This window comes from Pseudopipra pipra, chromosome 3 (assembly GCF_036250125.1).
Source record: "Pseudopipra pipra isolate bDixPip1 chromosome 3, bDixPip1.hap1, whole genome shotgun sequence".
NCBI classification, from domain to species: domain Eukaryota; kingdom Metazoa; phylum Chordata; class Aves; order Passeriformes; family Pipridae; genus Pseudopipra; species Pseudopipra pipra.
The window spans coordinates 86855567-86881875 of record NC_087551.1 but is presented as its reverse complement, the minus strand read 5'-3'; the positions used below and the strand labels follow the sequence as shown (position 1 = coordinate 86881875).

Here is a 26309-nt window from a genome sequence, read left to right as displayed (position 1 = left end):
AGGAGCGGCGGGAGGAGCCCGGCCCGGCGGGGCGGCAGGGGGAGCACGAGCACGGGCCGCGGCTCCGGCTGCCAGGAGCGGCCGCCGCAGGAGCCGCACGGGCGACTTCTCGGAGCCGGAGGGAGGCGGCGCGGAAAGCCCGGCGGAGGAGCCGAGGATGCGGCCGCTGCCGCCGGCCTCTGCTTAGCGGCGAGCGCGGCCCCCCGGCGGCGGCTCCACCACCCGCCGCCCCTCGGCGCCGGAGCGCAGGAAGCGGCTCCCGGCTCCCAGGGCCCCCCCTCCTTCTCTCCCCTCCCCGCCCAGCGCAGCGCGGGCGCGGGCGGCTCGGGCCGCCGCGGGAGCAGCAGGCGCTGGCGTCGGATGCCTGCGCTACGCCATCCCGGTGCTGCCGCGGCCTGGACTCCGCGGGGAGCGCGGGCGATCGGCGGCCGCTCCTTTGTGTCCCAGGTCGGTGCGGGGGAGCGGCGAGGGGGGCGCAGGGGCGGTGGGGCAGAGCGGCAGGACCGTGTCCCGACCCCTACCGCAGGACTGGAACAGGCGGCATGCTCGCCGGCATGGCGGGCCGGGCACTTGTTTGTGTCGGGCTGACCCCCCCCTCCCCGCACCCTGGCAGGAAAACCTCGGGAGCCTCCCCCCAGCCCGGCTAAGTGGCGTTCGGCACGGCGGGCTCGCCCCCCTCCACCGCGGGGCAGAGGACGGTCCCCCCGAGCCCTTGCCGGGGGCTGCTTGTTGCCCCCGGGAGCGGCTCGTGGCTGGGGAAGTTCCTGCCTGGGCAGCGTTTCGCCACCGCTTTTGATTGTTTATCGCTCCGAGGCGACGCCGAAAATAGGTCAGAAAAAATGTCCAGCTCGTCCCCGCCGCGAAGTGCCCGAGTGCCGGGCGCGGTACTGGGACAGCCGGAGGCGGTGCTGCCTTTCCCCTCCTTCCCTTCCTGAGAAATACTGGATTCTCACAGGGTTTGAAACGGAGGTGGGGGGCGTTATATATATATATATATTTATATGTATATGGTTGGTTGGTTGGTTGGTTGGTTTTTAATATCGCTTTTTGCGTGCGGTGTGGAAAGTTGCTGACCGAGCGTTAGGAGTAACTGTTAGGAATAACTATTTCCTGGTGCGCCAAGGGCGGCACTGGCGGCTCTCGCCCGCCCGGTCCGAGCGGGCACGGCCCGTGTCCTGCGGAACGCGGGCGGTGCGGGGCACGGTGCGGGCAGGGCGCTGCGGTCCAGCCGGGCCCTGCCTTCAGCAGATGCTCGTAACCCCTGACACCACCCCCGTGGGATCTCGGCAGGGCTTAGTTAACGACCAGAGTGCTAACAGCAGGATTTGCGTGATCAGTAAGCGCTCTGGTGGAAATAGTCTTTCCTTCTTGTATTATTTTAAGCAAAATTTCCAGCAGAACTTATTTGAAAGCTTTATTTGATGATTGTGTGTTAAACATACCACTTGGAAGAGCAGCTGCATAGCATAACAGATCTTAAAAAATTGTAATTGGGGGATTTACAGTCATGTTGATGTTATAACTGAAGAGGTATTTGCTGAATTGTTTAAGCCCACTTCCCCTTTCTCCTGCTTGCAGTGGATTTTGCTGACTGAAAGGTAACAACCTACTGTTTGAGATCTTACATTTATCATGTAAATGGGCATAAATGTCTAATTTGTGTTACTGGGATTTGCTTTGTTTTTTAAGTGATTAATTCTGTTAGCTTAATGTTGTCTTATACATAGGCAAAGCCTGAGCTAAAATCCACATGCACCACTTTTTAGTTTTCTGGACCAATAACAAGTAGTGAATGCTACTGCATCTATTACTCTGGAAGGGAATGTATTACATTTTCATCCATTAAGTAGTTCCTACTTAGCATTTTGATTGTGAAGATAAAACTGCTGGGCCCGTGCTAAGGGATAAATGGCATAGCCCCAACCTGGTTCAGTAAAGCTCTGCTTTGCTGGAACATTACAGCTTTTTTACAATGAAAAAGTTTTGGATTTATGGAGGAGCAAATTAGGTATTTCAGCATAGTTTTTATTATTTCATTCAACAATTCATTGCCCATTAGAACTGAAAACACTGTTTTGTAGGAAGTGAACAATAAACCAGGCTCTGGCTGTATCTTTGCAAATACTTTAAATGAATGAAGCACAGAATTGTCATCTTGCTCTGTTTCTTCCATATGACTGTGCCAGTAGCCACAGTCTGAATACCTTCATTTGGTATGTCAGAGCACAGCTATAAATCTTAGTCTGCATTTTCCTTGGATGGACCAGCTTGCTTCCCTTTTCCCACCTCTCAGTTTTCCTCCTGTAGGTAGCATAAGTCCATTCTTCAGCTTTCCTTTGGTAACCGATAAAAGTCAGAGAATATGAATTCAAGCTCATTATTTGGAGGGGTTTCAGTGTCCCTTATGTGAAATATGATCCTACAAAGCTGGTAAGAGTTGACTGGTATAATATGTGAAAATACTATTTTTTTTCTTAAATTAACACTGTATTAATAAAATTGATTTATTATCTTCACTTCAGATTACGGTCAGTACTACTGGCCCGGGTAAGGTTTGGCATGAATCAGTAATATAGTAATCAGCTGCACACAGCAGCCGAAATCTGTCTTCAAAACTGTGGTTTTGAAAATGTGCCAGACAACCCAGCACATTTGTTGATTCAATTTAATACCATTGCAATAGAATTTACTTCTGTTTTGAGTTCAGCAAAACTGCAAAAATTAACACCTTGGGCTCAGTTCAGATTTCAGAAGACCCCTTGCGTCTCTTCTGAAGCCCTGATGATGGATATGACAGTATTACTTGACATTCCAGTTTTGTGGTTTTAACATTTCACTTGGAAGTACCTGGATTTCAGAGCTCAGTTCCAGGATTGCCTCTGTCATTTTTTTCTCACATAGAAGAATTAGTGAATACAGTTCCCAAGCAGGGAGAGACATGAAAACTGAGATCCATTGCTCTCTCTAGCATTCCCTGTTGACCTCGCTAATCAGTTCTGTGCTGAGAAAGACTCTGTCACGTTCTGGTGGACTTGGTTGTGGTTTTCAGACATAAAAACTCTCTGACAGGATGTTTCTATCAGTATCTCATGCTCACTGGCTTACAATCTGGTGGTTTGGTGCGAGCTTCTCTTGCTGGAAGTGATTGGGTTGAAATATGAATGCCACAGTCTAGTTGGGAAGGTGCACAGGAAAGTAAACCCTCGCAGAGGGGCGAGGCAGATTATTGTGAATGGTAAGGTTTTGAACTACTGTAGGTGAAGATATGGGAGCCCTGTCTGAACTCTGACTCTTGTACATTTTTTTTCTTTGAAGAGAACCTAGCTATCTATACCAACCTAGGAGGCAGATACCTAAATATTTATTAATGTGATGCTAAGAGTACTGGTGTCTCTTTCCTGGCCTGGGTGCTGTCCTGAACATCTATGAAAGTTCAGCTTGTACCAAAGATGGATCTCAGTGTGAGAATTATAATCAACGGTTGTGAATTTTTGTTACTGTTGACCTTGTTTCAGTGTTTGAAGTTGTTATTGATAAAGGCCAGTACTTCTCATGCTTGCTTGCTAAATGTTTCATCCTATGCTTTGTGTGTCCCCTTTTCCTCTGTATGAAAAATATAGTCTCACTAGAGCTTTAATTGCTTTCATAACAGGATAGATGAGTAGCACCTGTGTGTTGACCAGCAGTTGTTCCTGATGGATATTTGTTTTGCCAGCCTGCTGTTGTATATCAGGTACTTCTGACAGGCCATTGGCTCAGAGAGCTTGTAGACAAAATAAGTATTCCTGGGTCAAGTAACAGCACATAAATGCTTTTGGTTAACTATGAGCATAACTTAGAGTTTCTTGAATTATGAATTATTTAATCTTGCCTTTGTTTTCCCTCCTAATGAAAAAGTTTGAAAAATGCGATTTTTTTGGTTGCTCGTGAGCTTGGTACAATCAGACTATGCTTCTGAATAAATGCTACTTCCATATTTTTCTGCCACAGGTAGGCAAAACAAAGTATCCTTACGTTCTGTTGACCTTAATGCACCACGTGTTTTCTCTGTGGCAAGACACATGATTTTATGTTCATTATGCATCTGCTGATTTTGGCCTTCTCTAGCATTTTACTACACCTTTTGAACACATTCATTCATGGGATATATCTCATTAAGTGTTGTATATAGACAATTCAGTCACTGCAGAAGTATTAACATAGCAGTTAAAAGTATTTATGCATTCATTTCTAGCAAAGGTGGTTGGTCTGTTGGTAATGTAGTATTGCTGATATTTGTAGAAGTCTGTTGTACAAATTGTCTTCCTTGAAGAACAATTCATGGAACCTTCGTGGTAACAAGAATATACAACGAAGAGTATACATGAAAAAAAAACTGAAAGGGAGGAAATAAGTTTGCCATGGTTTGGGGTCAGGAGGAAGTCAGGTGAGCAAATTGTGTTTACTTCAAGCAGGACAGCACTATTCTTGGAAAGAAGAGGCAGAGAAATAAGGAACAGAATCAAACCTCGCAGAGCTCAACTTACAAGAAGAGCAAAAGTTGAAAACGCTAAAGCAAATTGAAATGACATCAATTCTATTTTTTGCTAAATGGTTTCAGTACTATTTTTTTCTGAGTGGATTTTCTGTAGATATTTTGGAATTGGGAACATTATCATTGCAAAAAATCTTGAGCTTTATATTGTGTGAGCAGTTTTGTTGGAAACAAGATATAAAATCTCACCAATATTTCTTACTAAAAATAAATAAAACATGTCCACATTTCTGAATTGCATGTCTTGTCTCAGAAAAAAGCAATACATTGATATTTTGCTATTTTTAATTTTCAAATGAAAAGTTAAAAAATTGTTACCTCTAATACTATGTAATTATAAATATTTATATATGTATGAATATGGTTTTTTGAATCTCATTTATAAAATAAATCACAAACCTGTGCACAGCACACCCTCAAATTCTTAGAATTAAGAAGAAATCTACAGCATTCGTCAGTTAGTTGTGCAGGAAGCCTTACACTTGACTTCTGATATCTGAAATAATAAACTTGTTTGTTTTCCAGATGTAAGTCTGCCCACTATAATCACAACCTTGTTCACATGCTGTGACCTCATGAATTAATCCCTGTTACTGATCATGCCATAAATCACTCATTACCTGTTGCATAAAGGATGTCAAGAGAGATAAGCTTGTAGTGCGTTCTAGCTATAAAATAAACTGAATTCTCTTTATACTTTAGATGATTTTCTAAATAAATGAGGTTTCCCTTTAAATTTTCATATCAGAATGGCTTGCAGTATATCTTTTGTCTTCTTTCTGTTGAAATTTACAACAGAAATGTAGTAGTATCTGCGCTTCTGCAGAAGAAGCTGTACTTTCTTCCTAGGCTGTCAGTTCAGTTATCACTTGCTGATTTTTCTGCATAATGATTGTGTATTTCCATGTAAAAAACCGTGTAATTAATGCTGCTGGGTTTTAGTAGTAGAGGTAGTAGTATTTGTGTATCTAGTGCTTTTAAACTAAATTAAAATTGCTTGCCTGCCTATTTATATGTGGCCCATCTAGCTTTCTGTAAATGCACATATATATTTTTAAAAGATTTTCTGAATTTTTGGGGTTATACCAGCTATCAGTTAATTTTAGGGGCCTACGATTTCATGCACCTCTGACCTTCAGTCCCTCACCTTGATGAAATAATCAGACCAAATTGTGTGACGGTACTGAGGATATTTGAAGTACTGAGACAGTGAGGCATAGTAGAAAACATATGTTTCACTGCTTTACGTGTAAAATAGCTTAGAGGAAAAAACCTTGTAAGGATGAGGTCAATACTAGACCTTAATGTGGAAGTCAAGACTTAGATCTCCAAGTTTGCAGCCATTCTATTGTGCTGGACTTCTTTTTGTAATGAAAGCCCTTTCTAACGAAAGCTGTTGCTGAGGCAGAAGCTCTGAGCCATAGGGTTTTACCTGCTGTTAATCTTACTTTGCATATTCTTAAGAGACAGCCTCTTCTATGGAAAGTGCATTGTATGTCTCTGAAATTGGATTGAATGCCAGCTAATGCTACAGATGTTTGGGCTGAATTTGGGTTGGTGACTAGAAGCTCTAACAGATGTGTTACCTGCCTTTTGATTCAAACGTGTAAAAGCTGTTGGTATTTAGCTAAAAAGATGAATTTTCGTGGCGAGTCGGTATGGTGAGCTGTCAGTTTGTCCTTCTCAGATAGGACAGGAAGGAGCAATGAGCTGTTTGAAAACCAATCAGCCATGCTGTGGGCAGGGTGGGGAAAGCCTCTGATGACTTTGGTTCCTGGTTGGTGGGCCTTTTTCCCCTGGATGTGTTATACTGTATTTAATACGTGGTTTTGCTTATTCTACTTGTAGCAAATATTAAAGCAGCATAGAAGGGATTTAATGGTTACAAAATGTTAGTACAAGAATGTCTGACTAAACATGACAAGTAAATGGTAGGAGAAAAGGAGTGAACAAAAACTGTTCCATGTAAAACATTGTCAAAAATTGTTTAAATAGCATTGGTGATAGTTCAAGCTAATTCAGAAATCAGTTTGCTGATTTGTTTTGATGTAACCCTTCAAATCTACCCATTGAAGTTACTGAAGGAGATCATTAGATTTGTTTTGTTTCCAGTATGTTATTTTGGAAACAGAGCTGTGCCATTTTAGGTTTGTGTCAGTGTTTTTTAGCAGCTTCTCACACATCAGCGTTGTTCTGTTAGTGAAATGCCACACAGGGAGCAGAAGGTGAGAGGGGCATGAAGCCTTCAAGCTGCAGAATAAACAAATGCAAAACTTGAATTTGGATTTGGTAAGGCTGGTATATTTGTCTTTTAATAGGGACTCTTTTTAAGCAAGGTATTCTGGCACTGTAGTGAGGAGGGAGCAATGCCAGTGCCATGAGGGAGGGTTACGGCCTGTGGAGCTCAGGTAGAGCAGGCTGTGGTAACTGAGGTGGCCCTGTCTCTCTCCTCCGTGACAGGGAGCGGAAGAGCCCTTCTACAGCAAAAATTGTTCCTATCTCCCAATGCCAGCTGTCAGTTGGTAACTGCAGGCAGAGAGTGTATCTGGGCCTGTTGGGCCAAAGCTGCTGAAAGCTGCTCTGCTTTCCATCCTTCTGTGCCTCCTTCATGAAAGAAATGGTCTGGGTTGCCAGGCAGGGCTCCCAGGTGAGAGGTTTCCTCCCTGGGAAGCCAGGCCTGTGAGTAGGGAGCAGGACATGCCCTATGGAACAGGGTAGAGGTTAGACTGGGCTGTCGCTTGGGCTCTAGGGTTGTGTCCTTCCATGGAGGAAGTGGGGCGGGAGGGGATTACTGTTCAGCTTTTGAGGTGAATAAAAGGAAGGAATGGAGGATAAAAATACTGACTCGGGAATGTCTGTGAGAAGGGGCAGTTTCTCTCACCTTGCCGCTCTTTGCTTTGCTGTGCCAGGGCTGTGGCTTATGGAGGCAGGCAGGATGAGGGTACAACTGGCCAGGGAACTGCTGTGCTGTGCTACCGCTTGCTTCCCTTCCCCGCGCTGCGATGGCACAGCTATTTGTGGAGCTGTGCTTTGAAACCGGATCAGGAAGTGATCTGATCAAGCCCTGCAAAAATAGATTATTCTAAAACGGTAACTAATTAATTTTAAAATGCTGTCCCACGAGCACTGTGTTGGCAGTGTTGTGGGGGCGATATACTGCTGCTATGAAGACGTGAATGAGCACCTGGGATAGAAACTTCTGAAGCTGTTGCTGGTGTGGAAGATTTCATTTAGTTTCACAGGCAAAGTTGGCTTAAATTCTTGCTTTGCCCTTCCTCACTTCTTCAGGGTTAGTTGTTATTGTAGGTGTACTCTTTCAGATAGATCAGTGCAGCTGTTTGTGGAGCTGTATTTAAATCAGTGAAATGTTGCTGTTTAAATTATTAAAAAAAAACCAAAACAACAACCTCACAAAATTTACAAAGTAACCTCCAAAATAGCTGTAAAGGGTTTTTTTTAGTGCTGGTGGGCTTTTTGCCCCCCACGACTGCCAGTACAATTGCAGAGATGGCTGTTTGTGGCATACGAGCGAGCAAGTCTGCAAGGGTAACAGAGAGAAATAACTTAAAAGACTTTATTGCTCGTGATATGTAATGTGCTGTTTTCTCGTGGTGCTTACTGACATCCAGTCTTCCTTGTATGCTGAACTCTGCTCAGTTTGTTCAAGCTACCATGACAATTATCTTTGATCAGTGTTGTCTTTACTTGACATTTGTTTCTTCAGAAACTTCTTTTCCTGAGTATTTGTCAATAAAAAAAGCACTATATGTTCTGTGTGTATTCTCTTCTCTTCTAAAACAGCTAAAGGAAAGAAGGGAGTGATTTAATTTTATTGTGTTTTTTTCCTGGAGGGGGGGAGTGTGTGTTACTTGTTTGGTTTGGTTGTTGGGGTTTTTTTTTGCTGTTGGGTCAGATCTATTTTGCTCTAGGCTTCAGTAGTAGAAAAGAGAGTGGGGGACATCGAGGATAGAGCATTAAAAACTTGTGCTTGACTTGTTGTAGTAATAGCCATGTGAACTTTGAAGTTTAGATATGTTTCGACTTAATGCTCTTAGATTTGGAAGTGAGCAGCAAGTAAGTTGCTGGAGATGCTACCTGGGGTTGCAGAGAGATACATGGCTCTTCCTCACCTGGTCAGTATTAAGATAAGCATGCATCGAGAGAGCTTAAAATCTTTGGCCAAATTGACGTGTCGGTGTTTGTTTGCTACAATATGTTTTTGAAAAGCTTTAATGCACATTCTGAAATACTTTTCTATGACATCATTAGGTCATTGCTTGCAGTGGTAGTCTGCCTAACTGTCCTTCAACTTTACAGTTGTATCATTCAACCATAACTAAATTGCACTTTATACTAGAACAGTATGGATTTGACTATAAAATTAATGCATGTTTTGTGTAACAGAAGAGTTGCAGAGAGGGTCTTAGAAGACTTATGGTCAGAAAATCATCAACAAAGAAAGAACAAAATAAAAATCTGTGACTTTTCTCTTATGGGTATTGAATAGACGGGACAGATATAAGAAGCTAAAAACAGTGTTTTGTATTTCTAGAGTTTTTAGGTTTGGGGTGTTTTTTGCATTGAAAAATCAAAGAATCAAACTTTTAACTTAGATTTATGTGCTGTAATGCTTACCTCAATTAATTTTGTTAAAGTGGTAGGAAACTGGAAGCCAGACTACAAGGAAGTTGGAAATAGTGTGGCCAGCGGGGCCAGGCCAGTGATCATCCCTCTGTACTTGGCACTGGTGAAGCCACATCTCAGATAAATACTGTGATCAGTTTTGGGCCCTCACTACAAGAAAGACATTGAGGTGCTGGAGTGTGACCAGAGAAGCACAACAAGCTGGTGAAGGGTCTGGAGACAACAAGCTGGTGAAGGGTCTGGAGACCAAGTCTTATTAAGGAGCAGCTGAGGGAGCTGTGGTCGTTTAGCCTGGAGAATAGGAGACTCAAGGGAGACTCTGTCACTCTGCAACTACCTGAAAGGAGCTTGTAGCCAGGTGGGGGTTGGTTTCTTCTCCCAAGTAGTAACAAGTGACAGAGTGAGAGGAAATGGCCTCATATTGTGCCAAGTAATGTTTAGACAGGAAAAATTTCTTCACTGAAATGTGGTCAGGCATTGGAACAAGCTGCCTAGGGCAGTGGTGGTATCACAGTCCCTGGAATTGTTAAAAAAAAATGTGTGGAATTGGCACTTGAGGACACGGTTTAGTGGTGAAGATGACAGTGTTTGGTTAAGGGTTTGGATTTGATGATCTTAGAGGTCTTTTCTAACTGTAATGATACTGTGATTCCATGAAAAAAATATAATCAAGGATTATATTTTTAAAGATGTAGTAGCCAGCCCCAAATCAGCTGACTTTTTAGTGGGTTATTAACGTTAGGTGTTGAAAAATAAAATAGCTTTTGATAGAGTACTCCTGCATATTTCTGAAAGAACTTACATTTGTAAGAAAATCCTGGCAGTCACTGTTTTTCTGTGTTGACCCATCCAGCCTATCACCACAGATGCTATTACTGTAGGAACTACCAAGGAAGTGGTTTTGTGACCACTGATCCTGGATCAGATTTACTATCAGATTATCCCCTAATGTAACTTTGATCAGGCAGCCAAGCTATCACATTTCTTAAGTTAATAAGAGTGTGCAATATATCATTTGTGCTGACTTAATGCCTACTGTGGGAGGAAATACAGTAACTATTTGGCATAAAGCCTTCCAATACAAAATCAGCCCATCAAATCTAAACTGTATTTACTGTCTTGTCAAAGCATGACCTAGCAGCAGGTATTGGAACAATGACTCAACTCTGTAAATTTTATTTTTTTTTATTGAAAGGACAATAATACAGAATTATTACCTATTAAAAATAATTTACTGATCATATACAGTTAGATTTATTTTTCATTTCTCTTGAAATAAAAGCTTTATTTTTTTGACAGTAACTTTGCTTGGGGTGGGACAGAAATTGCAACTTTCTTTTGGAGACTCTTTTGATTCATAAAATATGGCAGAGTAATGACATTAACAGTCATTGCAGACATTTTAATGCCACATTCATTCACCCATGTAAAATTATTTTTCATTTAATAACATTGCTTAGGACATGGGATTCAAAGAGAGGGAGCTTTCTTCCTTTGTATAAATAGGAAAATGAAGTATATTTTATGTACACTTAGACAGACCCTTAATGTTTTATGAAGAACGTATTCAGTTGGGCAGAATCAAATTAGTTTAGTAAGCTTCCCTCTCCTACTTTATTAATTCTTACCTGGTGCATCCTTCATAAATTTTTGAGATTATGAGAAGGTGAATGTATTAAGCTATGGAGTTTGGTTTTTTAAGTGAAAATACTGCAGCCTGCAATTTATCATTTGTTTGTTTTTTAAATTTACTGTAAGATCCTTATATGATTTTTATATAAAGTTCCAAAAGACTTCTATTTGATTATTTAGAGTAAGCACTTCATTTTGCTTTTCCCCCTCTATTGCTCTTTGAGTGGATTGTTAGGAAAAGATAGGTTGTGAGTTCACTCATGGAAGATGATAAGTGAAACAAGGAATTAATTTACAGATTTATTTCTACATTTGCAGATGTATTTCTAGATACATTACTTCTGCTGTAGTTAGATGTAGTTATTTTCTTCACTGTTTTTGAGGTAGCTCAGCTTTACTGCTGATTTACATTGTCCACTCTCCTTGGTTCTTAGTATGAGTGTGTGGTAGTATTTGGTTCATTTTTCTCACTCAGCCAGTGCATGGGACCAAAGTGGGACAAAGTGGCTGGCATAATGTGGTAGCACATATCCTGAACTGCTACTGCTTTTTGTCAAAATGCTCCATTTTAGCAGTTTCTGACTCAAAGGCTGTCACATTTGTGCCAGTTATTTCATTGTCTTTTAATCATAACTTTTAAAATGTGGATTTTGTTTTTAGGTTAAGTCTTTGTAAAAGGCAAGTAAAACATTTAGTTTGGTTTGCTCATGTTCTGTTTCCATTTTCTTTGCAAATTACTATTGAAACCATTGCTCAGTTCTGCCTAGTGTGAAAGAGGAGAAGGGATCTCAGAGATGATGCAGTTTTTGTTTAGTAAATTGTTGGCTGAAGAGAGAAGACACTGAAGTTAGTGCCTGTACTGGGAGGAAAAATTCAGAAATCTGCAAACGTTGGGTCTGTTTTGCAGCAGGGGTTGTGGTGGAGGGGGGAGGACACATTGATAAGACAGTGAGCTTTTAACTGTACTGCTCACAGAACTTTTCATGTTAAACTTTTTAATGAGGAAGCTTAGAAATAACATGTCATTTGTCAGACAGACAAAGCCCAATGTTAGCATAGAAGGGAATAAGCCTAATAAATGTTCAAGATGAATTATTGTATCATGGGTATGATCTATTAATAGGGGAGAAAAAAAGAAATAAATGCAACATCTTAATGACTTCTATGCTCAGTGGGAATAATCAAGTTGTCAGCTCAAAGTAGTGAGTGTGTTGTTTTTATCAGTGTGCTGGATAGAGGACGAGATATTGGTGCTAAATTTAAAGCAAAAAGTATGAAAAATTGAATTTTAATGCCTGATTAAGTTGATTGTTTATATAGCCCATTTAAGTGCCATAGATATCTTGCATTAGCTTTGTTAGAATCAAACCTTGTGGTTGGTTGGGAAGTAGTTTGGGCTTAGAGAAGCAGGCACGATGAAGACTTCAATAGTTGAGTTTTTGCCCTGCACCCATGAAATTAGGTCACTGTTCAACTATATTTACATGTGGTTATTTACTTCACATAATTATTTATACCTGTGAAGCTTCAAAAAAAGTAAATGAATAAATGCTGAGAAAAAGCAGTCTGTTCTGAAGTATTTTTCTAGTGATGGTCTTGTTGTCTTTTTAAAATTGGGTAATGAATTTAATAAGGTCTCTTAGATATTTCCACTTAAGGGATTTGTTTGTTTGTTTGTTTGTTTCCTTGTTTTACAACATGATGATTATGCAATTCAAAATTCAATTACCAGTTCTTTTCTACCTCTCACCTTTTTAATTATGGAAAAGCAAGGTTTATTTGTAGTGCTGGGAAGCTCTAGTCTCAACCAGAACACTGTGATACCATGTGCTGCACAGCTGCGAAAGGATTTCAAAGGACAGGAGGAGTTTGCTTGTTGCAGTAGTCCAGGCTCTCTCTGCAGGGGATGCAGAGGGAGCTGAAATGATCAAAATAACAGGCTGGTTCTTTGCAGCACCATGCTGAACTAGTACATGCAGTGAATTATGCTTTTTCAGCCTCACAGTAATTAAAATAAAAGAGGATATTAGCTTGGATGAGTTTTGGCTGTATGGATAGATGGGACATATTTCTAATCACATGCAGAAAAAGTTGGCAGGTCTTCTGCATAGTCTTGCCAAAGTCTATGAGCACCTAGAGAAAACTAAATGAAAAATATTGTCTAGGTTTACAGTCAGATTGTGCTAGTATGCACACTCAGAAATTGGACATTAGGAATAGCCTTGCTGGTCAGGTCAAGAACTTTGTTTTTGCCACACTAAGTTTCAGCTGCAAACAGTGTCCAAGAAACAACTAAAATTGGAATTGAAGGCAGTTCTCAGGTGGGGGGACAAACCTGTGAGTCATCAGCACAGAGATAAATGGTGGCTGAATTTCTGTTGGCAGGTGCTGGGTCTCTGAGCATAAAGGGGAAGAAGACGGGTAAAAAAAGGTCAGGGATGGAAGTGTACAAAGCTCCTACGGCAACTTAGAGGAAAAATATTACTTGAAGAATGTTAAATGAGCAGCTAAAAGAAGACAAGGAAAGTGAACAATTTGCTGTATTTTCATGTGCAGATTCTGTAGTTTTGCTTTTGATTTCCACTGGATATAAAATACTAAATCTAAGATTAGAAAAGATTGTGTGTTCTCTTTTTCTCTCTCTTAAAAAGGAACTTAGTCCTCTTTAAAAGGGAACTGGTATGACATAGGCTGTAATACATTGTTAAACAGATAGAATAAATGTTGGTGCCATTTCTGTGCAGTATTAGAGTATCAGGATTTTACTCGGTCATTATTGGTAATTTATGGTATCAAAGATAGAATACCACACATGACATGCACAAGTGAATTCTATTTTAGAAAATTCCAGATAATGTATTTTTTTATGCTCTGCTTTCTCTGTTTTCTTTACTCTGAAGCTGAGACAAAACATGTGGCAATGGATTTGCCATATGCAGGATGGAAAAAGTCCTGTCAGAGATGGACTGGTGAGGAAAACAGCTCTAACCTTATGGAAACAGAAGTTTTTACTGTAGTTTAAACATGTTTCAACATGTTTGTGTATTTTCTGCAGTGTCACTGTATCCCTCTTCCAGACACCCCCTGTGAAGCTATTGTCTCCCACACAAGGTGTCCTGGGAAGGTGTCCTGAGGTGTTTCTCATTGGTCCTTTGTTAACCCCTTCCTATTGGCTGTTGACCCTTTACCTGATGGTTTTTTCTTTGTGACCCTGAACTTGTGATTGGCCCCCTTTGACCCTCCTAAAAGCCTTAAAAACCCCAAACCCACAATAAACTTCCTCTTTCGTCCAGTCCCTCCCTGGTGGTCTGTGTGTGCTCCTTGCGGGGTCACCGGGCCACGTGCAGGGGTGGGGGGAAGAGCATTCACCTCTCAGGTAATGGGGCAAGCAGCTTAAGGCCTGGAGGTCTCCCCCATTCTCCCCAATCCACCGTAAAAACCAGTTAAGTTTCACAGCTTGCCTGCACAAGCTGTGATAGATTTTGTGTTTGTATTTCTTTGAAACATACATACAGAAAGGATGCAAAGTTCCTCTAGGAGGGGAGAGCTAAGCATTCTCTTTTCTATGTGTTTGGAATCTAAAGGTCATCAGATAAAAGTGAGATTTTTGATTTTTTATTATGTTTTTTCAAATAAACAGTTTTAAGGTAGTGCTTGATCAGGACAGGGACAGTTGTGGTGTTGACTTACCTGTAATGTTTGCTCTAAGAAAGTGAGTTCTTGGTCTTAAGGCTCTCCTCCTTGTCCCCTGAATTTTGTTTCCTGTGGAGAAGGCACATAAGATTTACCAGGAGAATCTCATCAGACCTTTTTCTATAAGTTGTCTCCTCCCTGGTAGCTATGTAAGACTGCGTGGGGGCATGAGCTGTATTTGATGACTCAGGCCAGAATATCTTCCTACCTCTTCATTGCTGTGTTGCTGCTGGTGAGCTTAGAGCCTTTCTGAAGACTGGGGAGACTGCGGGGTGGCTGGGGAGGTACCAGAGCCCTCTGGGAGCTGGATTTTAGAATTCCTAGGTGAAGACAGGGATAGTTTGACAAGACATGGCAGAGTCAGCTTTGCCAGAGCACTGGTTTCATGAAAGGTACTGGTTTTTCACTTTATTTTGTAAAAATAGTTATCAGACTGCTACACTTGCAAAGAGCTGAAAATTACAATGCAGGACCCAAGGGCAGATTGGAGAATGCTCATAGGCAGTACGTGTATGACTGCTGGAGAGGTCATGATAAAGGTTGTTCTTAGGATGCAAGAAAAGGGAACAAATAACATGAGTACTGAAAAGTTCTAGAGATACTGCTGTTAGTAAAACATTTGTTTGCTTGTTTGTTTTTTAGTTGGAGCAATATGTTTCCGACAGCAGTAGTGAAGAACTGGAAGACTGGTTGATTAACATACTAAAATGGAGTATTTACCAATGCAGGTAAGACATTCTTTGAACATCTTTTTGCAGTTTTGTTTGTTAGTGTTGTCTTGCATTTCCCAATACAAGTAACTAGATTAATGGCAGCGTTACACAAGCATTTCTCTGAAAACAAAGCTGGTTTAGGAGGATTCTGTCTTTTTAGTGCATTCTCAAATGCTCTGATGCAGCTGCTGTAAAGTAGCACTAATATGCTCAATTTAGAAAAAATATAGACTCGGGAAACATTTTTTCCTTCAGATGGACCTTTAAAATCTGATATCCTGTGATCTATTTTGTATTGTGGCCTCAGGAAAGATTAGCTTGGATAACTAAAGAAGTGGTGAGCGAATGTGGGGAGAGCATGGACTGGCCACAATATGTAGGAAATTTTTCAGCTTAGGAAAAGAAATAAACCCCCAGAAGTGTGAAAGAAAGGTTTGGTCCTCAACGTTGGATCAAATGGCTTTAACTGATATTTTAACTATTGAAGATGTTTACTCTCAGTTCTGTAAATACTTTTGAATAGTGAAATGTTTTGATTATAAATGTTAAGTAGCTACCAAAAGTTTAGAAACCTTCTGTGTATTAGGGTGTTCTCATTTATTATCAGACCTTCTGAAATGGCTTTATGTGCTGTATTAAACTCTGTTTGTCATATGTGGAGAGCTCTTACTGAAGGATTCTTTTGCTTCTTACAGGCAGACAGAACAAATGTGCAGTGTAATAGCTTCATTTCTGAATGCTAATGATGTGCTTTAAAATACCACAATAAACTCTTTAAGTATTAAAATGAGTTGTGGAATTTTGATGTAATTAAAGTTTGTGAAATCTTAGCTGTAAATTTGAAAGGAATCTATATAAGTACATACTTCTACATGAGTTTTTTGTTGGCTTTTGTATGATTAGCGTACAAAATTTAAGACTTTCTCCAAGTTGAGTTTCTCCTTTAAAATATTTAATCACTGCATAACATCTTCTATTTTATAGTTCACAGAACACTGTTTTCATTTGCACTGATATGAAAGACTTGCAGAAAAGTCTGTGGTTTGTGCCAGCCTAGGGCAGTGAATGTTCTCCTTCTCCCAGTTTAAGGTGCACATGGAACAAGCTGATGCTCTACAAAGAAAAAGCCATTCTCAGTAGTCAGGTGATAGACTGCAGCCCCAGTTACCTGCAGCAGTGCTTGCTGGGTGTGCTGTTCTGTGAACTGGGCCTCACATTTCTTACTGGTTTTGCACTTGATCCTGGCGTGTGGCACGGATGCCGCTTTTCCGGATACTGTTGATAGCAAGGGCTGTGATACTGGACTAAAATATATGGTGGTGTGTCATGCAGTCCTGTGTTTGCTGGACCCTGTGCTTGGTCTGCAGGGAAAAATTGCCAGCCCAGGTGATTTTTAGTGGGCTGGTTGGGGTTGCTAAGTAAGCTTGATAGAGGAGGGAGGGAATGGCCCCAGCTAGAGCTGTATTAGACACAATAGGAATTCCACAAGTTCACTGGGCAGCCCTTTTGGCAGTTATGCAAGATATAGCTCTCTTAGCTTTTTTTGTTTAATTAACTCGTTCATAAAATGGACCTTTGAACTTGTCTAATTGGACTAGTTCCAGATTGTTCTGAGTCTTCCTGATGGGGTCTGGAGGGACAACTCTTGCAGGAACAGTCTTCCCTTTTCTTAGTGGAGGCAAACTGTTCAGGGATGTAGCACCACTCATTGTGCCAGGAAGTCAGAGCCATGTGATGTCTTCTTCACATGAGAATGTAGTTTCATTAAAATGCAAACTGGATGAGACTGCCCCATGGCATCCTTACTTTAAGTCCTTTTGCTTTTTCCTGAGTGTTTTAAAGCGAGTTCCTTTTTGAGATATTGGACAGTTTCATGCACAGCCCACAGGATTTGTTGCTTGGCAGCCCAGGGTCACAGTGGGATTAGGAGCTCTGGAGCTCTGCTGTGCAGCAGCTCAGGTTCCATTTACAGAACATATACTTGGACTTTGGTAGGTGGTGCCCATGTGATAATGTGGTACGGCAACCCCAGAGAATTAGAGTGCAAAACATCTTGATTATAGCTTTTAAGACCACTGAGGACATCCCTACTCGATCCTATAGACAAAGCAGTGGAAGAGGGAATTGCTACAAAGCCCTGTAGGTTATCAGTGCCAGTCCTAACATTGCAGTCTGTAGCAAAACTGTGACATCATTCAGTTAATCTCTTGACTTTCGGATTGAAATTTGAATGATGACAGGATTTGTAGGCAAGCTGGGTTAATAGCGTGATATAGATGCTGTAGTAGGGGCCCTTGATCTGAGTTCTTCATGTTGTCCTAATAGCTTCAGCAGCAAAATTCGTTTTCCCCTGTCTCTGTGTTTTTGTAAAGTCCTTGCAGGGTTCCTGTATTGGCTCTTAAACCAAGGTCAGAATTAGCCTCTTGTTTGTAGTTAAAAATCTAGACCTGTGCTGTGGGGGCTGAAGCCTTCCAGCTCCTCTAGAGTGAGTACAGAGAGGTAAATCTTACCTTGAGTCATATGCTAAGAAAGCTTACCTGATAGGCTAGAGGTTGCCCCTAAAGGTAACTTGCTTTCAGGTGCTGTGGTGATGACAGTTTTTGCCAGCTGTTCTGTTTTCAGTCTCAGTAGTACTGCTTGCTACTTCACAAACACCCAAATGCATGTTGAAAATTTTAGAAACAAAACCCCCCATAATCCATTCAGGCTCCAGACAGGTAAGTTTTTTCAATGTTTACTGCTTCTGCATTAAACCCAGCAAAAATGTGCTAATATGCATAAAAGATAGTCTAATCTAGTTTTTTTCGTTAACTTAGTCCCCAAAACAGACAGTAGTTTCAGGAACTGTTAAGTTTGAAGACAAGTGTTCACAGAAAGTGTAGTCTGTTTTATTAATCTAGTTGATATTGTTGAAGGAAAACCAACAGAACTTGGTAAAGTCTATAGGATTTTAATTTAGGTATCAGCAGGCAGTTGTAAATTAGCAGGAACTTGCCAGTCTGTGAAGATGAGAGTGAGTATTAACACCTTACTCCTAAGAAAAAATTGACTATAAATAGGCATGTTTCCCTCCTTAATTCCTACCTTCCCTCTAGAATCTCTCCATCCTAAACCCTATGTGACCTGATCAGACACTTTCTCTTTACTGTTTGGCTGTGCTGTTATTCAGCTCTCCCTGTCTTCGTGCCAGCATTGAGGCAGTGCTGCCTGCATGGTCATTCAGCATCAACAAGGGCTGGAAGCAGCCTATCCTCTCTCTGTCTCCTTGATGGCAGTATTTTTCCCTATCCAGCCAAGTACCAGAGCAGACTTGCAGTATGTAGATATCAGTAAATGCCAGAATTGTATTATACTGACAATGTGTTGTGATGGTTCTGTGATAACAATTCCTTCACAACAAAGATAGAAGTTACTGTAGACTGGATTTGGTACAGCCTATATTATTGTTTACCTCAGGGTCTGCATGTTTAAGAAAGCTGTGCAAAATTGTATATAAGCATTGTCCTTTGTAGGACCCGATAGACATTATCTCCAGCTTGTGTTCTAAATAGTGTGTTTTCTGTTTGTTTTCAGTAACTGAGGTGCTGACAAGTTTTAACTTCTTCATCCTTATAAACATGAGTGAAGTTCAGGCTATGGTAGAATTCTCCGTGGAGCTCCACAAATTCTTCAATGTTGATTTGTTTCAAAGAGGGTAGGTAGTGTGTTCTTTCAAACTTTACTGCAGTGCATGGCTGATGTTGGAAAGACCTTGATGGGTACTCTCTCATGAAGTGTTGCTTCATGTGTTACTGCTTTTATAGTGATTTGAAGTTTTTTTTATTCCTTATGACCCACCCCTGAAGGCACAAGTAAGTTGGGTTCTTGCCAGTAGATCCCTTGGGGTGAATTAGAGTGAAAGACACTATATGACTGGTGTTTGTATATATATATATACATGTAGGGTTTATTTTAGAATAATTTGGTTGCAATTGAAAGCAGGTATGTGGCCGTTTTGGTTATTATTATCTACAGTAATATGGCAATATGAAAGCACTTAAGAAAATATGTAAGTGAAAAGAAAGAAAGGATAATAGTAAGAATGTATCACCACCCATAGACTTTTTTGTTACGGTTTAGTTGTCCATTGGTCTAAGTGGTTATTTGAAGTCTTGATCTACCTTGTTCTGTTGGGCATGGGGGAAGAAGCCCATGAAAAACAAAGTCTGATGGATTAATATATGTTCAGGCCAGGTGGGAATGCCTGGTACTTCCCCTGGGTGGGGGCAGTTTTCAGTCCTCTGGTGAAAGGCCTCAGAAAATGATTCTGGGGGTGCTTTGCGGATCTTTGATGGTTTATGACCCCTTCGAAGACGTGGCAGCTGCCTCTCATGTCAGTGCAGTTGAGCCAGTTATGCTCCATCAGACCTTCCCCAAGGAAGGGGAGGAAGTTTTACAACTGAGCAGAGTTGGGTAAAGGGCAACAATTACCATGATAAAAGGCACCATCTCACCCAGCTTTGGCACACTGATGCTTCCACAATTGTTTTAAGTCATTAACCATAAACAGTCCAGTCTCTCATGACTGGAAAGTCATATTCTTTCTAGGAATTAAAAGTAAGTACTCAAGTAATCTGGTTTAAAACTTTGGTTGTAATACGGTATGTTTGTCTAATTGGAGAAGAGGGGAAACCTGTAGATATGGAGAGTACATTATATTCTTATCCAGGCTTTTACCCTTTTGTATCTTAATTTCTGTAATCCCTTTTGTTTGAAATATGATAGATGTTTCTCTTGAATCTTTTAAAAATGTTATTGCCCCAATTAACTTACTCATTTATCAGTTTGGGACTGAGAACTTCACCTACTTCTCTCTTCGTACTATGCTGTGCCTCCACAGTTACACAGGACTCCATCCTGCCTCACTAGACTCTCTTCTGACTCCACCTGGACTCTGTAGAAGTCTTTTTCACATTCCTTTCATTTAATATTACCTGACTGTCCCAGATTACTTTCTAAGGTCCTTGTTTCCCATGGCTGTGCAGGAAATAATGCTTTGTAGCTTATTTTCAAGTTATTAGAGTTTTGGTCATCTCGTGTTGTGGTACATTGCCTTTCTGTCAATCTTCCAACAGACTACAGTAAAAATACTTGTTAGTTCTTACGATGTTTATGTTAGATAAGTCTAATTGAGGCTGTGTCAGTGCTTACGGAGAGGGAACAGTATATATCAGTGTTGATTTATGATAGCTCTTTTTTCCAAAACATTGTAGAATAATTTTCCTTAGGAACATTTTAGTAATAGAAAAATACAGGTTTGTTTTTAGTCTTGTCATAATTCAAGGCGTGTGTGTGTGTGGCAGGGTATTGCTTTTGTTGGGGTTTTGATTTTTTTCTTTTTTTTTTCTGACGTGGTGAGTTGATGAAAGTTAACAGGATAGTTTTATTGCTTTGGGATGCACATAGTTCTTTCACCTTGTATTAGCCCTCTGAGATGGAGATTTTGGGCAAGAGTGAGATAAAAAAAGGTAGCATTGGAAAGGAGCTTAGGAGAAAGAGACATAAAATAGTTATGAATCATGTCTTGGCTAGCTAGCCTCCATCTTTGCCATTTAACTGTTAGTTCTCATCTATATTTTATTAAATCTAATTTTTCTCTAAATTTGACATACAACTGGTACTGACAGAAGTTATGACCCATTATGCTTGCTACTATTTGCAGTCAAAGTATATGCAATCAAACATCTATGTCCCCTTTTTAGGAAAAATCGTAATTTCACTGTTCATTGGAAGTGGAGGATTAAGGAAGGCCTAAGAGGTCTGGGAATATTCTGAGAATATTCTAATTACTTCAACAAAAAAGCACTGTCTGTTGAACTGTAGCCTTTTTTAATCTCTTGAATTAGTGGGGAAGGAGAGGGTAGAACATGGCAGAATGTTTACATTCCAGTAGAGAGAGAACCTGAACAGAAGAAAGTGTTTTGGTTGTCTTAACCTTACAATTCAAATGATTCCTCAGTAAGGTAACTGAGAAGCAAAGCACAGCAATATAACTACCAGTGCTTTAGTTGGGATGTTTCTTTTTAGCTTACTCTTGAAAAAGCAATAAATTCACAGGGCAAGTTCAGAGGGTGGAATGCTGACATAATGAGAAACGTGACATGAGGAGATACTGCCTCTCTGGTTCAAGCTGAATCTTTAACTCTGGGCATGTTCCCTTAGAAATTAATGTCAGGAAGAAGAAAGAGTTTCCAGAATAATTTGAAAGACCAAGAAATGCGAGTATTGCAATAAATTCAATTTGGGTAAATTCTAGTATTTTTCTAGGGAAATGTCTTTGTATTTGTTTGAGACAGGATGTAATACTTACACTGCTGGAGGAGCTCTGGGATAATAGATTGAATGAGCAGAAAAGGGAATCTTTAGTTTCATTATTGGCTTCCTATTTTTGAGCTGCCGCTGTGTTTCTCTCACCAAAAATCAAGTACAGAATTGATTGTATTCTGTGTTTGTTTTGGGTTGTGTTCATTCAAGCCTACCGAGCTTAGCATGCCTGTCTGATGTGTTAGAAGCATCATGACCTTCTGAATTGTATGGGATAAAATGTTGGCTGTTGTAATTAATCACATTGAGTTCATCAAGCTCCTTCTTAAAACTTAGTAGATTTTTATCCACACTGTTCTCTTGGCAAGTGAATCCAGATTCTCACTTGTTTGATTATTGGAGACGTCATAATTTCCAGCCTAAGTTTCTGTCTGATCAGTTTTGGTTTTTCTTAACAGCTTTGTCATGTGCTTTGAATTAATCTATCAGTCTGAAATTCACCCTGAACTATTTTTAGATGTTAGTCTTTCGTCCCTTTTATTAATTATGAACTGACCGAGTTTGGTCATTGGAATTCGTGGCACATTCCCTACTACCTTCCCTGTAGGGTCCAGATACCCCAGTATCCAATAAAACCCATTTTTCTCTCTTCCTGCTTTTATAACTGTTTGAAGAAATCTGCCAACTGTATCATATTTTCTTGGATCTATATCTGCAGTGACACTACAGTTGCCAGAAGCACTTATGACTATTTTTACACTTAACGATTAAATTTTGTACTTAAGGAATGAATGACTAGAAGCAGTGTTGATGTCCCTATATCTGTGTGGTCCCAAGGTTACTTCAGAGTAATTTTCGTCTCGTTCTCTGGACCAGATGTTAGGTATCATGAGTGTATTTTGAAGTTGTGCATATCAGTAGTTGGTTCAGACCTCTTTGTCCCCCCAGGGCTTGAGGTGCATTTTGTGACAGGTAAATCAGAGTAGTTCAGCTTCCTTCAGGAGTCATCCAGGTTCTCTGAGTGGAAAGCTCTCAGGGAGCTGAACCAGCTTGCAGCAAACCAGAGTCATTGGGGAAAGTGCCTCAAACCCACTCTGCTAATCTAAACCAATTAGTAGTGCAGACTGAGCCAAAATTTCTCATAGTATTTAACTCAAGATCAGATTTATCTGAAGGGTTATAACCATATTATTCTCCTAAGTAACCTTTTGAAGCAGACTATTTGCTTTACTTTTAGGTAGTTGTTATTATTCCAAGGAGGGGAAATAGCGCAGACACTTAATTCTAGTAACACTATTTGTCTGGATGCATGGCTCCCTCCTTCTTACCTAGTTCAAGAAAGGTTGTCCCTATGTCTGTGGTTCTAGTGTGTCCCTGTATTCTGGTGGTTAACTTCTGAAGGTGGCACTGTAGCTGTAAGTTGAAAAAGTATGTGGTAATAATAGTTAAGTAGCATCCTTATCTAATACAGCTCTTTCATTGTGTTTTCTTATAACTCTGTGTCGCTTGCTTAAAACCCAACTTGCTCCAGGTAGTTCCCTTGGTTTATTTTTATCTGTTGTTACAACCAAATGAGGCTTCACACAATTTTTATTTTGAACTAGTGGGATGTGATGATAGGAATATTTGCCCAAATAGTGATTGATATGTGTGTCTGTGTGACAAAATGAATAAAAGAAATGTAATTTTTTGGGACCTTTGAGAATGATGGTTTGAGATAGTGAGGCTTCAGGCTATTTTGTCATCTTAGCTCATAAAAGCTCCAGTAAGATTTGGGCTCTGTAGTACTGACCTTTTATAAATACAAAGGAAACATAACATAGCTTGGCTGTACAAGAGGAGAATGAGTTTAATAGAAAACTGGTTGGATGATTGGGCTGAAAGAGTTGTGGTCAGTGGTGCAAAGTGCAACTTCCAGCTGATGACCAGTGGTATGTCTTGTGGATTGATACTGACTTGGTAGTCTCAGCACGTTTTTCATAGAATCATAGGGTGGTTTGGGTTGGAAGGGACCTTAAAGATCATTTAGTTCTAACCCCCCTGTTATGGGCAGGGACAACTTTTACTGGACTAGATTGCTGAGGGCCCCATCCAACCTGGCCTTGAACACTCCCAGGGATGAGGCATCACAACTCCTGTGGGCAGTCTGTACCAGTGCCTCGATACCCTCTGAGGTAAAAGAATTTCTTCCTAATATTTCATAAATGACTTGGACTCAGGACTGGAAGGGATACTAAGCAAGTTTGCAGATGACACGAAACTGGGAGGAGCTATTGAATCCCTTGAAGGCAGGGAGGCCCTGCAAGAGAGACCTTGACAAATTTGAGGACTGGGCAATCACCAACCATAGGAAGTTCAACAAGGGGAAGGGCCGGATTCTGCACCTGAGATGGGGCAACCCTGGATGTTCATACAGACTGGAGAATGAGGGTCTGGAAAGGAGTGCCATGGAAAGGAAAGGGACCTAGGGGTCCTGATCAACAGCAAGTTGAATCTGAGTCAGCAGTGCCCTGGCAGCCAAGGAGGGCCAACTGTGTCCTGAGGGGTATCAGGCAAAGCATCGCCAGCCTGTTGAGGGAGGGGATTGTCCACTCTGTTCTGCACTGGTGCAGCCTCACCTTGAATATTGTGTGCAGTTTTGGGCACCACAATATAAGAAAGATATTAAACTCTTAGAGAGTGTTCAAAGGAGGGCAACGAAGGTGGTAAAGGGCCTTGAGGGGAAGGCGTGTGAGGAGCGACTGAGGTCACTTGTTGTGTTCGGCCTGGAGAAGAGGAGACTGAGGGGAGACCTCATTGCAGTCTACAACTTCCTCATGAAGGGAAGACGAGGGACAGGCACTGATCTCTTCTCTGTAGTGACCAGTGACAGGACCCGAGGGAATGGGCTGAAGTTGTGTCTGAGGAGGTTTGGGTTGGCTATTAGAAAGAGGTTCTTCACCCAGAGGGTGGTTGGGCACTGGAACAGGCTCCCCAGGGAAGTGGTCACAGCACCAAGCCTGACAGAGTTCAAGAAGTGATTGGATGATACTCCCATGCACATGGTGTGATCTTGGGGATGGTCCTGTGCAGGGCTAAGGGCTGGACTCAATGATCCTTGTGGGTCCCTTCCAACTCAGCATATTCTGTGATCTAACTCTACTCTTCTTTCAGTTTAAAGCTCTGTACTTCAAAGATATTGTTACTGTAAGAACAAGTCATCACTCAGGTTTCTGCTGTGGACACTTAACCCTCTTCATTTACATACATGTTTTGTATGTGTCAGCACTCTGAACTGAGATATAGATGTGCTGAGCATTTCTGATTCCAAAGAGCTGGTTATTGAAACTACCACAGTACTTTGTAGTGCTCAGTTGAAGTTCCTGTGTTCCACCACAGGATGATGGATCCTGATGCCTAACTTCGAACAGTTACACCTTTCCTGTGGATAGTTAGAGAAGTTTCCTGATAACCTTCAACTGTGAGAAGATGAGGTTTTCATTTCTCTGGAGCTGTGTATTACTTTTTTATCTATGAAATGGCAAATATAATGAGCTAAAGAAACTTAGCTAGTAGTTTGTAGTTTAGCATAGTGCACATATTGCTGCAAGATCTTCTTTGAAAACAACTTTAATCTGCATTTTCCCTATCTCTGTGCATTCTTACAATCCCAGTGTTAAATTCTTACTTTGTCACTAATCTTTTGTTACTTTGTCAGTAATACACGTGTGCACACAACTGGGCAAAGCTGTATTTAGAAAACTTTTAATAGTAATGTTTCTATGTGTTTTGTCTTTTTTTTTTTTTTGGTAGCATTTTTCTTTGGAAGGTTCAATACCTGCTGTTTCACTGTGGGTTTCAGAAAAAGAACTTCCTAATGGTTATTTTGGCTAAGTGTGAATTTGTTGTTAATTCAAGTAGACTATGAAGAGAGGAAGTAAAATAAAGTGTTAACAGTAGCTCTTTACTACAGATTTACTTCTCAGTGCATGTTAGTTATCTATTATTTGACTTTTTGGGGGGCTAAAGATTCTTATAAAACTCCAGATCAGGAGTTTACATTTTTAATGTAAGTTTACCACACTTTTTTAAAGTGTTTTTGCTTTTAAATCCTGAGTAATGGAAGGCTAATATTAAATACCTTCCACAGGGGAGACTTTGACATATTCTAACGTAAAACACAGTTTTGGATATGTATCATATCTGAAATTAGGTTATTGGTAAGATTGCAGTAGCATAAGTTGCTTGTGAACCTAAGTCCTATTGAAAGTCAAAAGAATTTAAGCTTCATTGCCTACTGAAAATTTAGCCTAATGATATTCTTCTGTTCCAGAGACTTATGTTTTTCTGTGTGCAGCATTGACATTTTATGCTTCCATGCATGTGATTGCGTTAATGTAGCATAAAAGAAAATACACTGAATCAGAGTATGACATCTAATGAATCGTATTATGATGACACAGTAATTTCATGAGAAATAATGCAGTATATGAAAAGTTGTATTTTTTTCTGGATCCAGTGAGTTTCTACATTAGTTTTATATTTTTTAGCAGGAAATTAAAATTCTAAACTCACTTCTAGTAGGACCATTTTTCTTTCTCCTGGCTTTATCAGGAATGAAAAGATTTTGTCCTTAAATAAAGAAGTAGCCCTTGCTAATGGTTTATGTTGCTAGTGTATGATGAAATAACAAACTCTGGATGGACAAGGAACATTCAGGCTCAACTGTTTGATTTTCTTTTTAATTCATACAGCTCAGTCATACTTACAAACTACATTTTTTTGTATGACATACCTTTCTGGAAATAAGT

The 26309-nt window shown here is 40.6% G+C and overlaps 1 protein-coding gene across 4 annotated transcripts in view; it reads left to right on the top strand.

Moving 5' to 3' along the window:
- The first annotated feature begins 307 nt into the window (after positions 1-307).
- FAM135A (family with sequence similarity 135 member A) overlaps positions 308-26309 on the top strand; it is an 82500-nt gene continuing 56498 nt past the window's right edge. For 3 of the 4 annotated variants that reach the window (XR_010429402.1, XM_064650206.1, XM_064650204.1), the window contains exons 1-3: positions 308-447; positions 15146-15231; positions 18790-18910. Coding sequence is in view for 3 of the 4 variants with exons in the window: in XM_064650206.1 (XP_064506276.1) it covers positions 18834-18910 (77 nt within the window). In the remaining variant the exon portion in view is untranslated. Of the gene's footprint in view, positions 448-2307; positions 2431-15145; positions 15232-18789; positions 18911-26309 lie in introns of all 4 variants that reach the window. The other variant, XM_064650205.1, reaches the window with a different exon arrangement.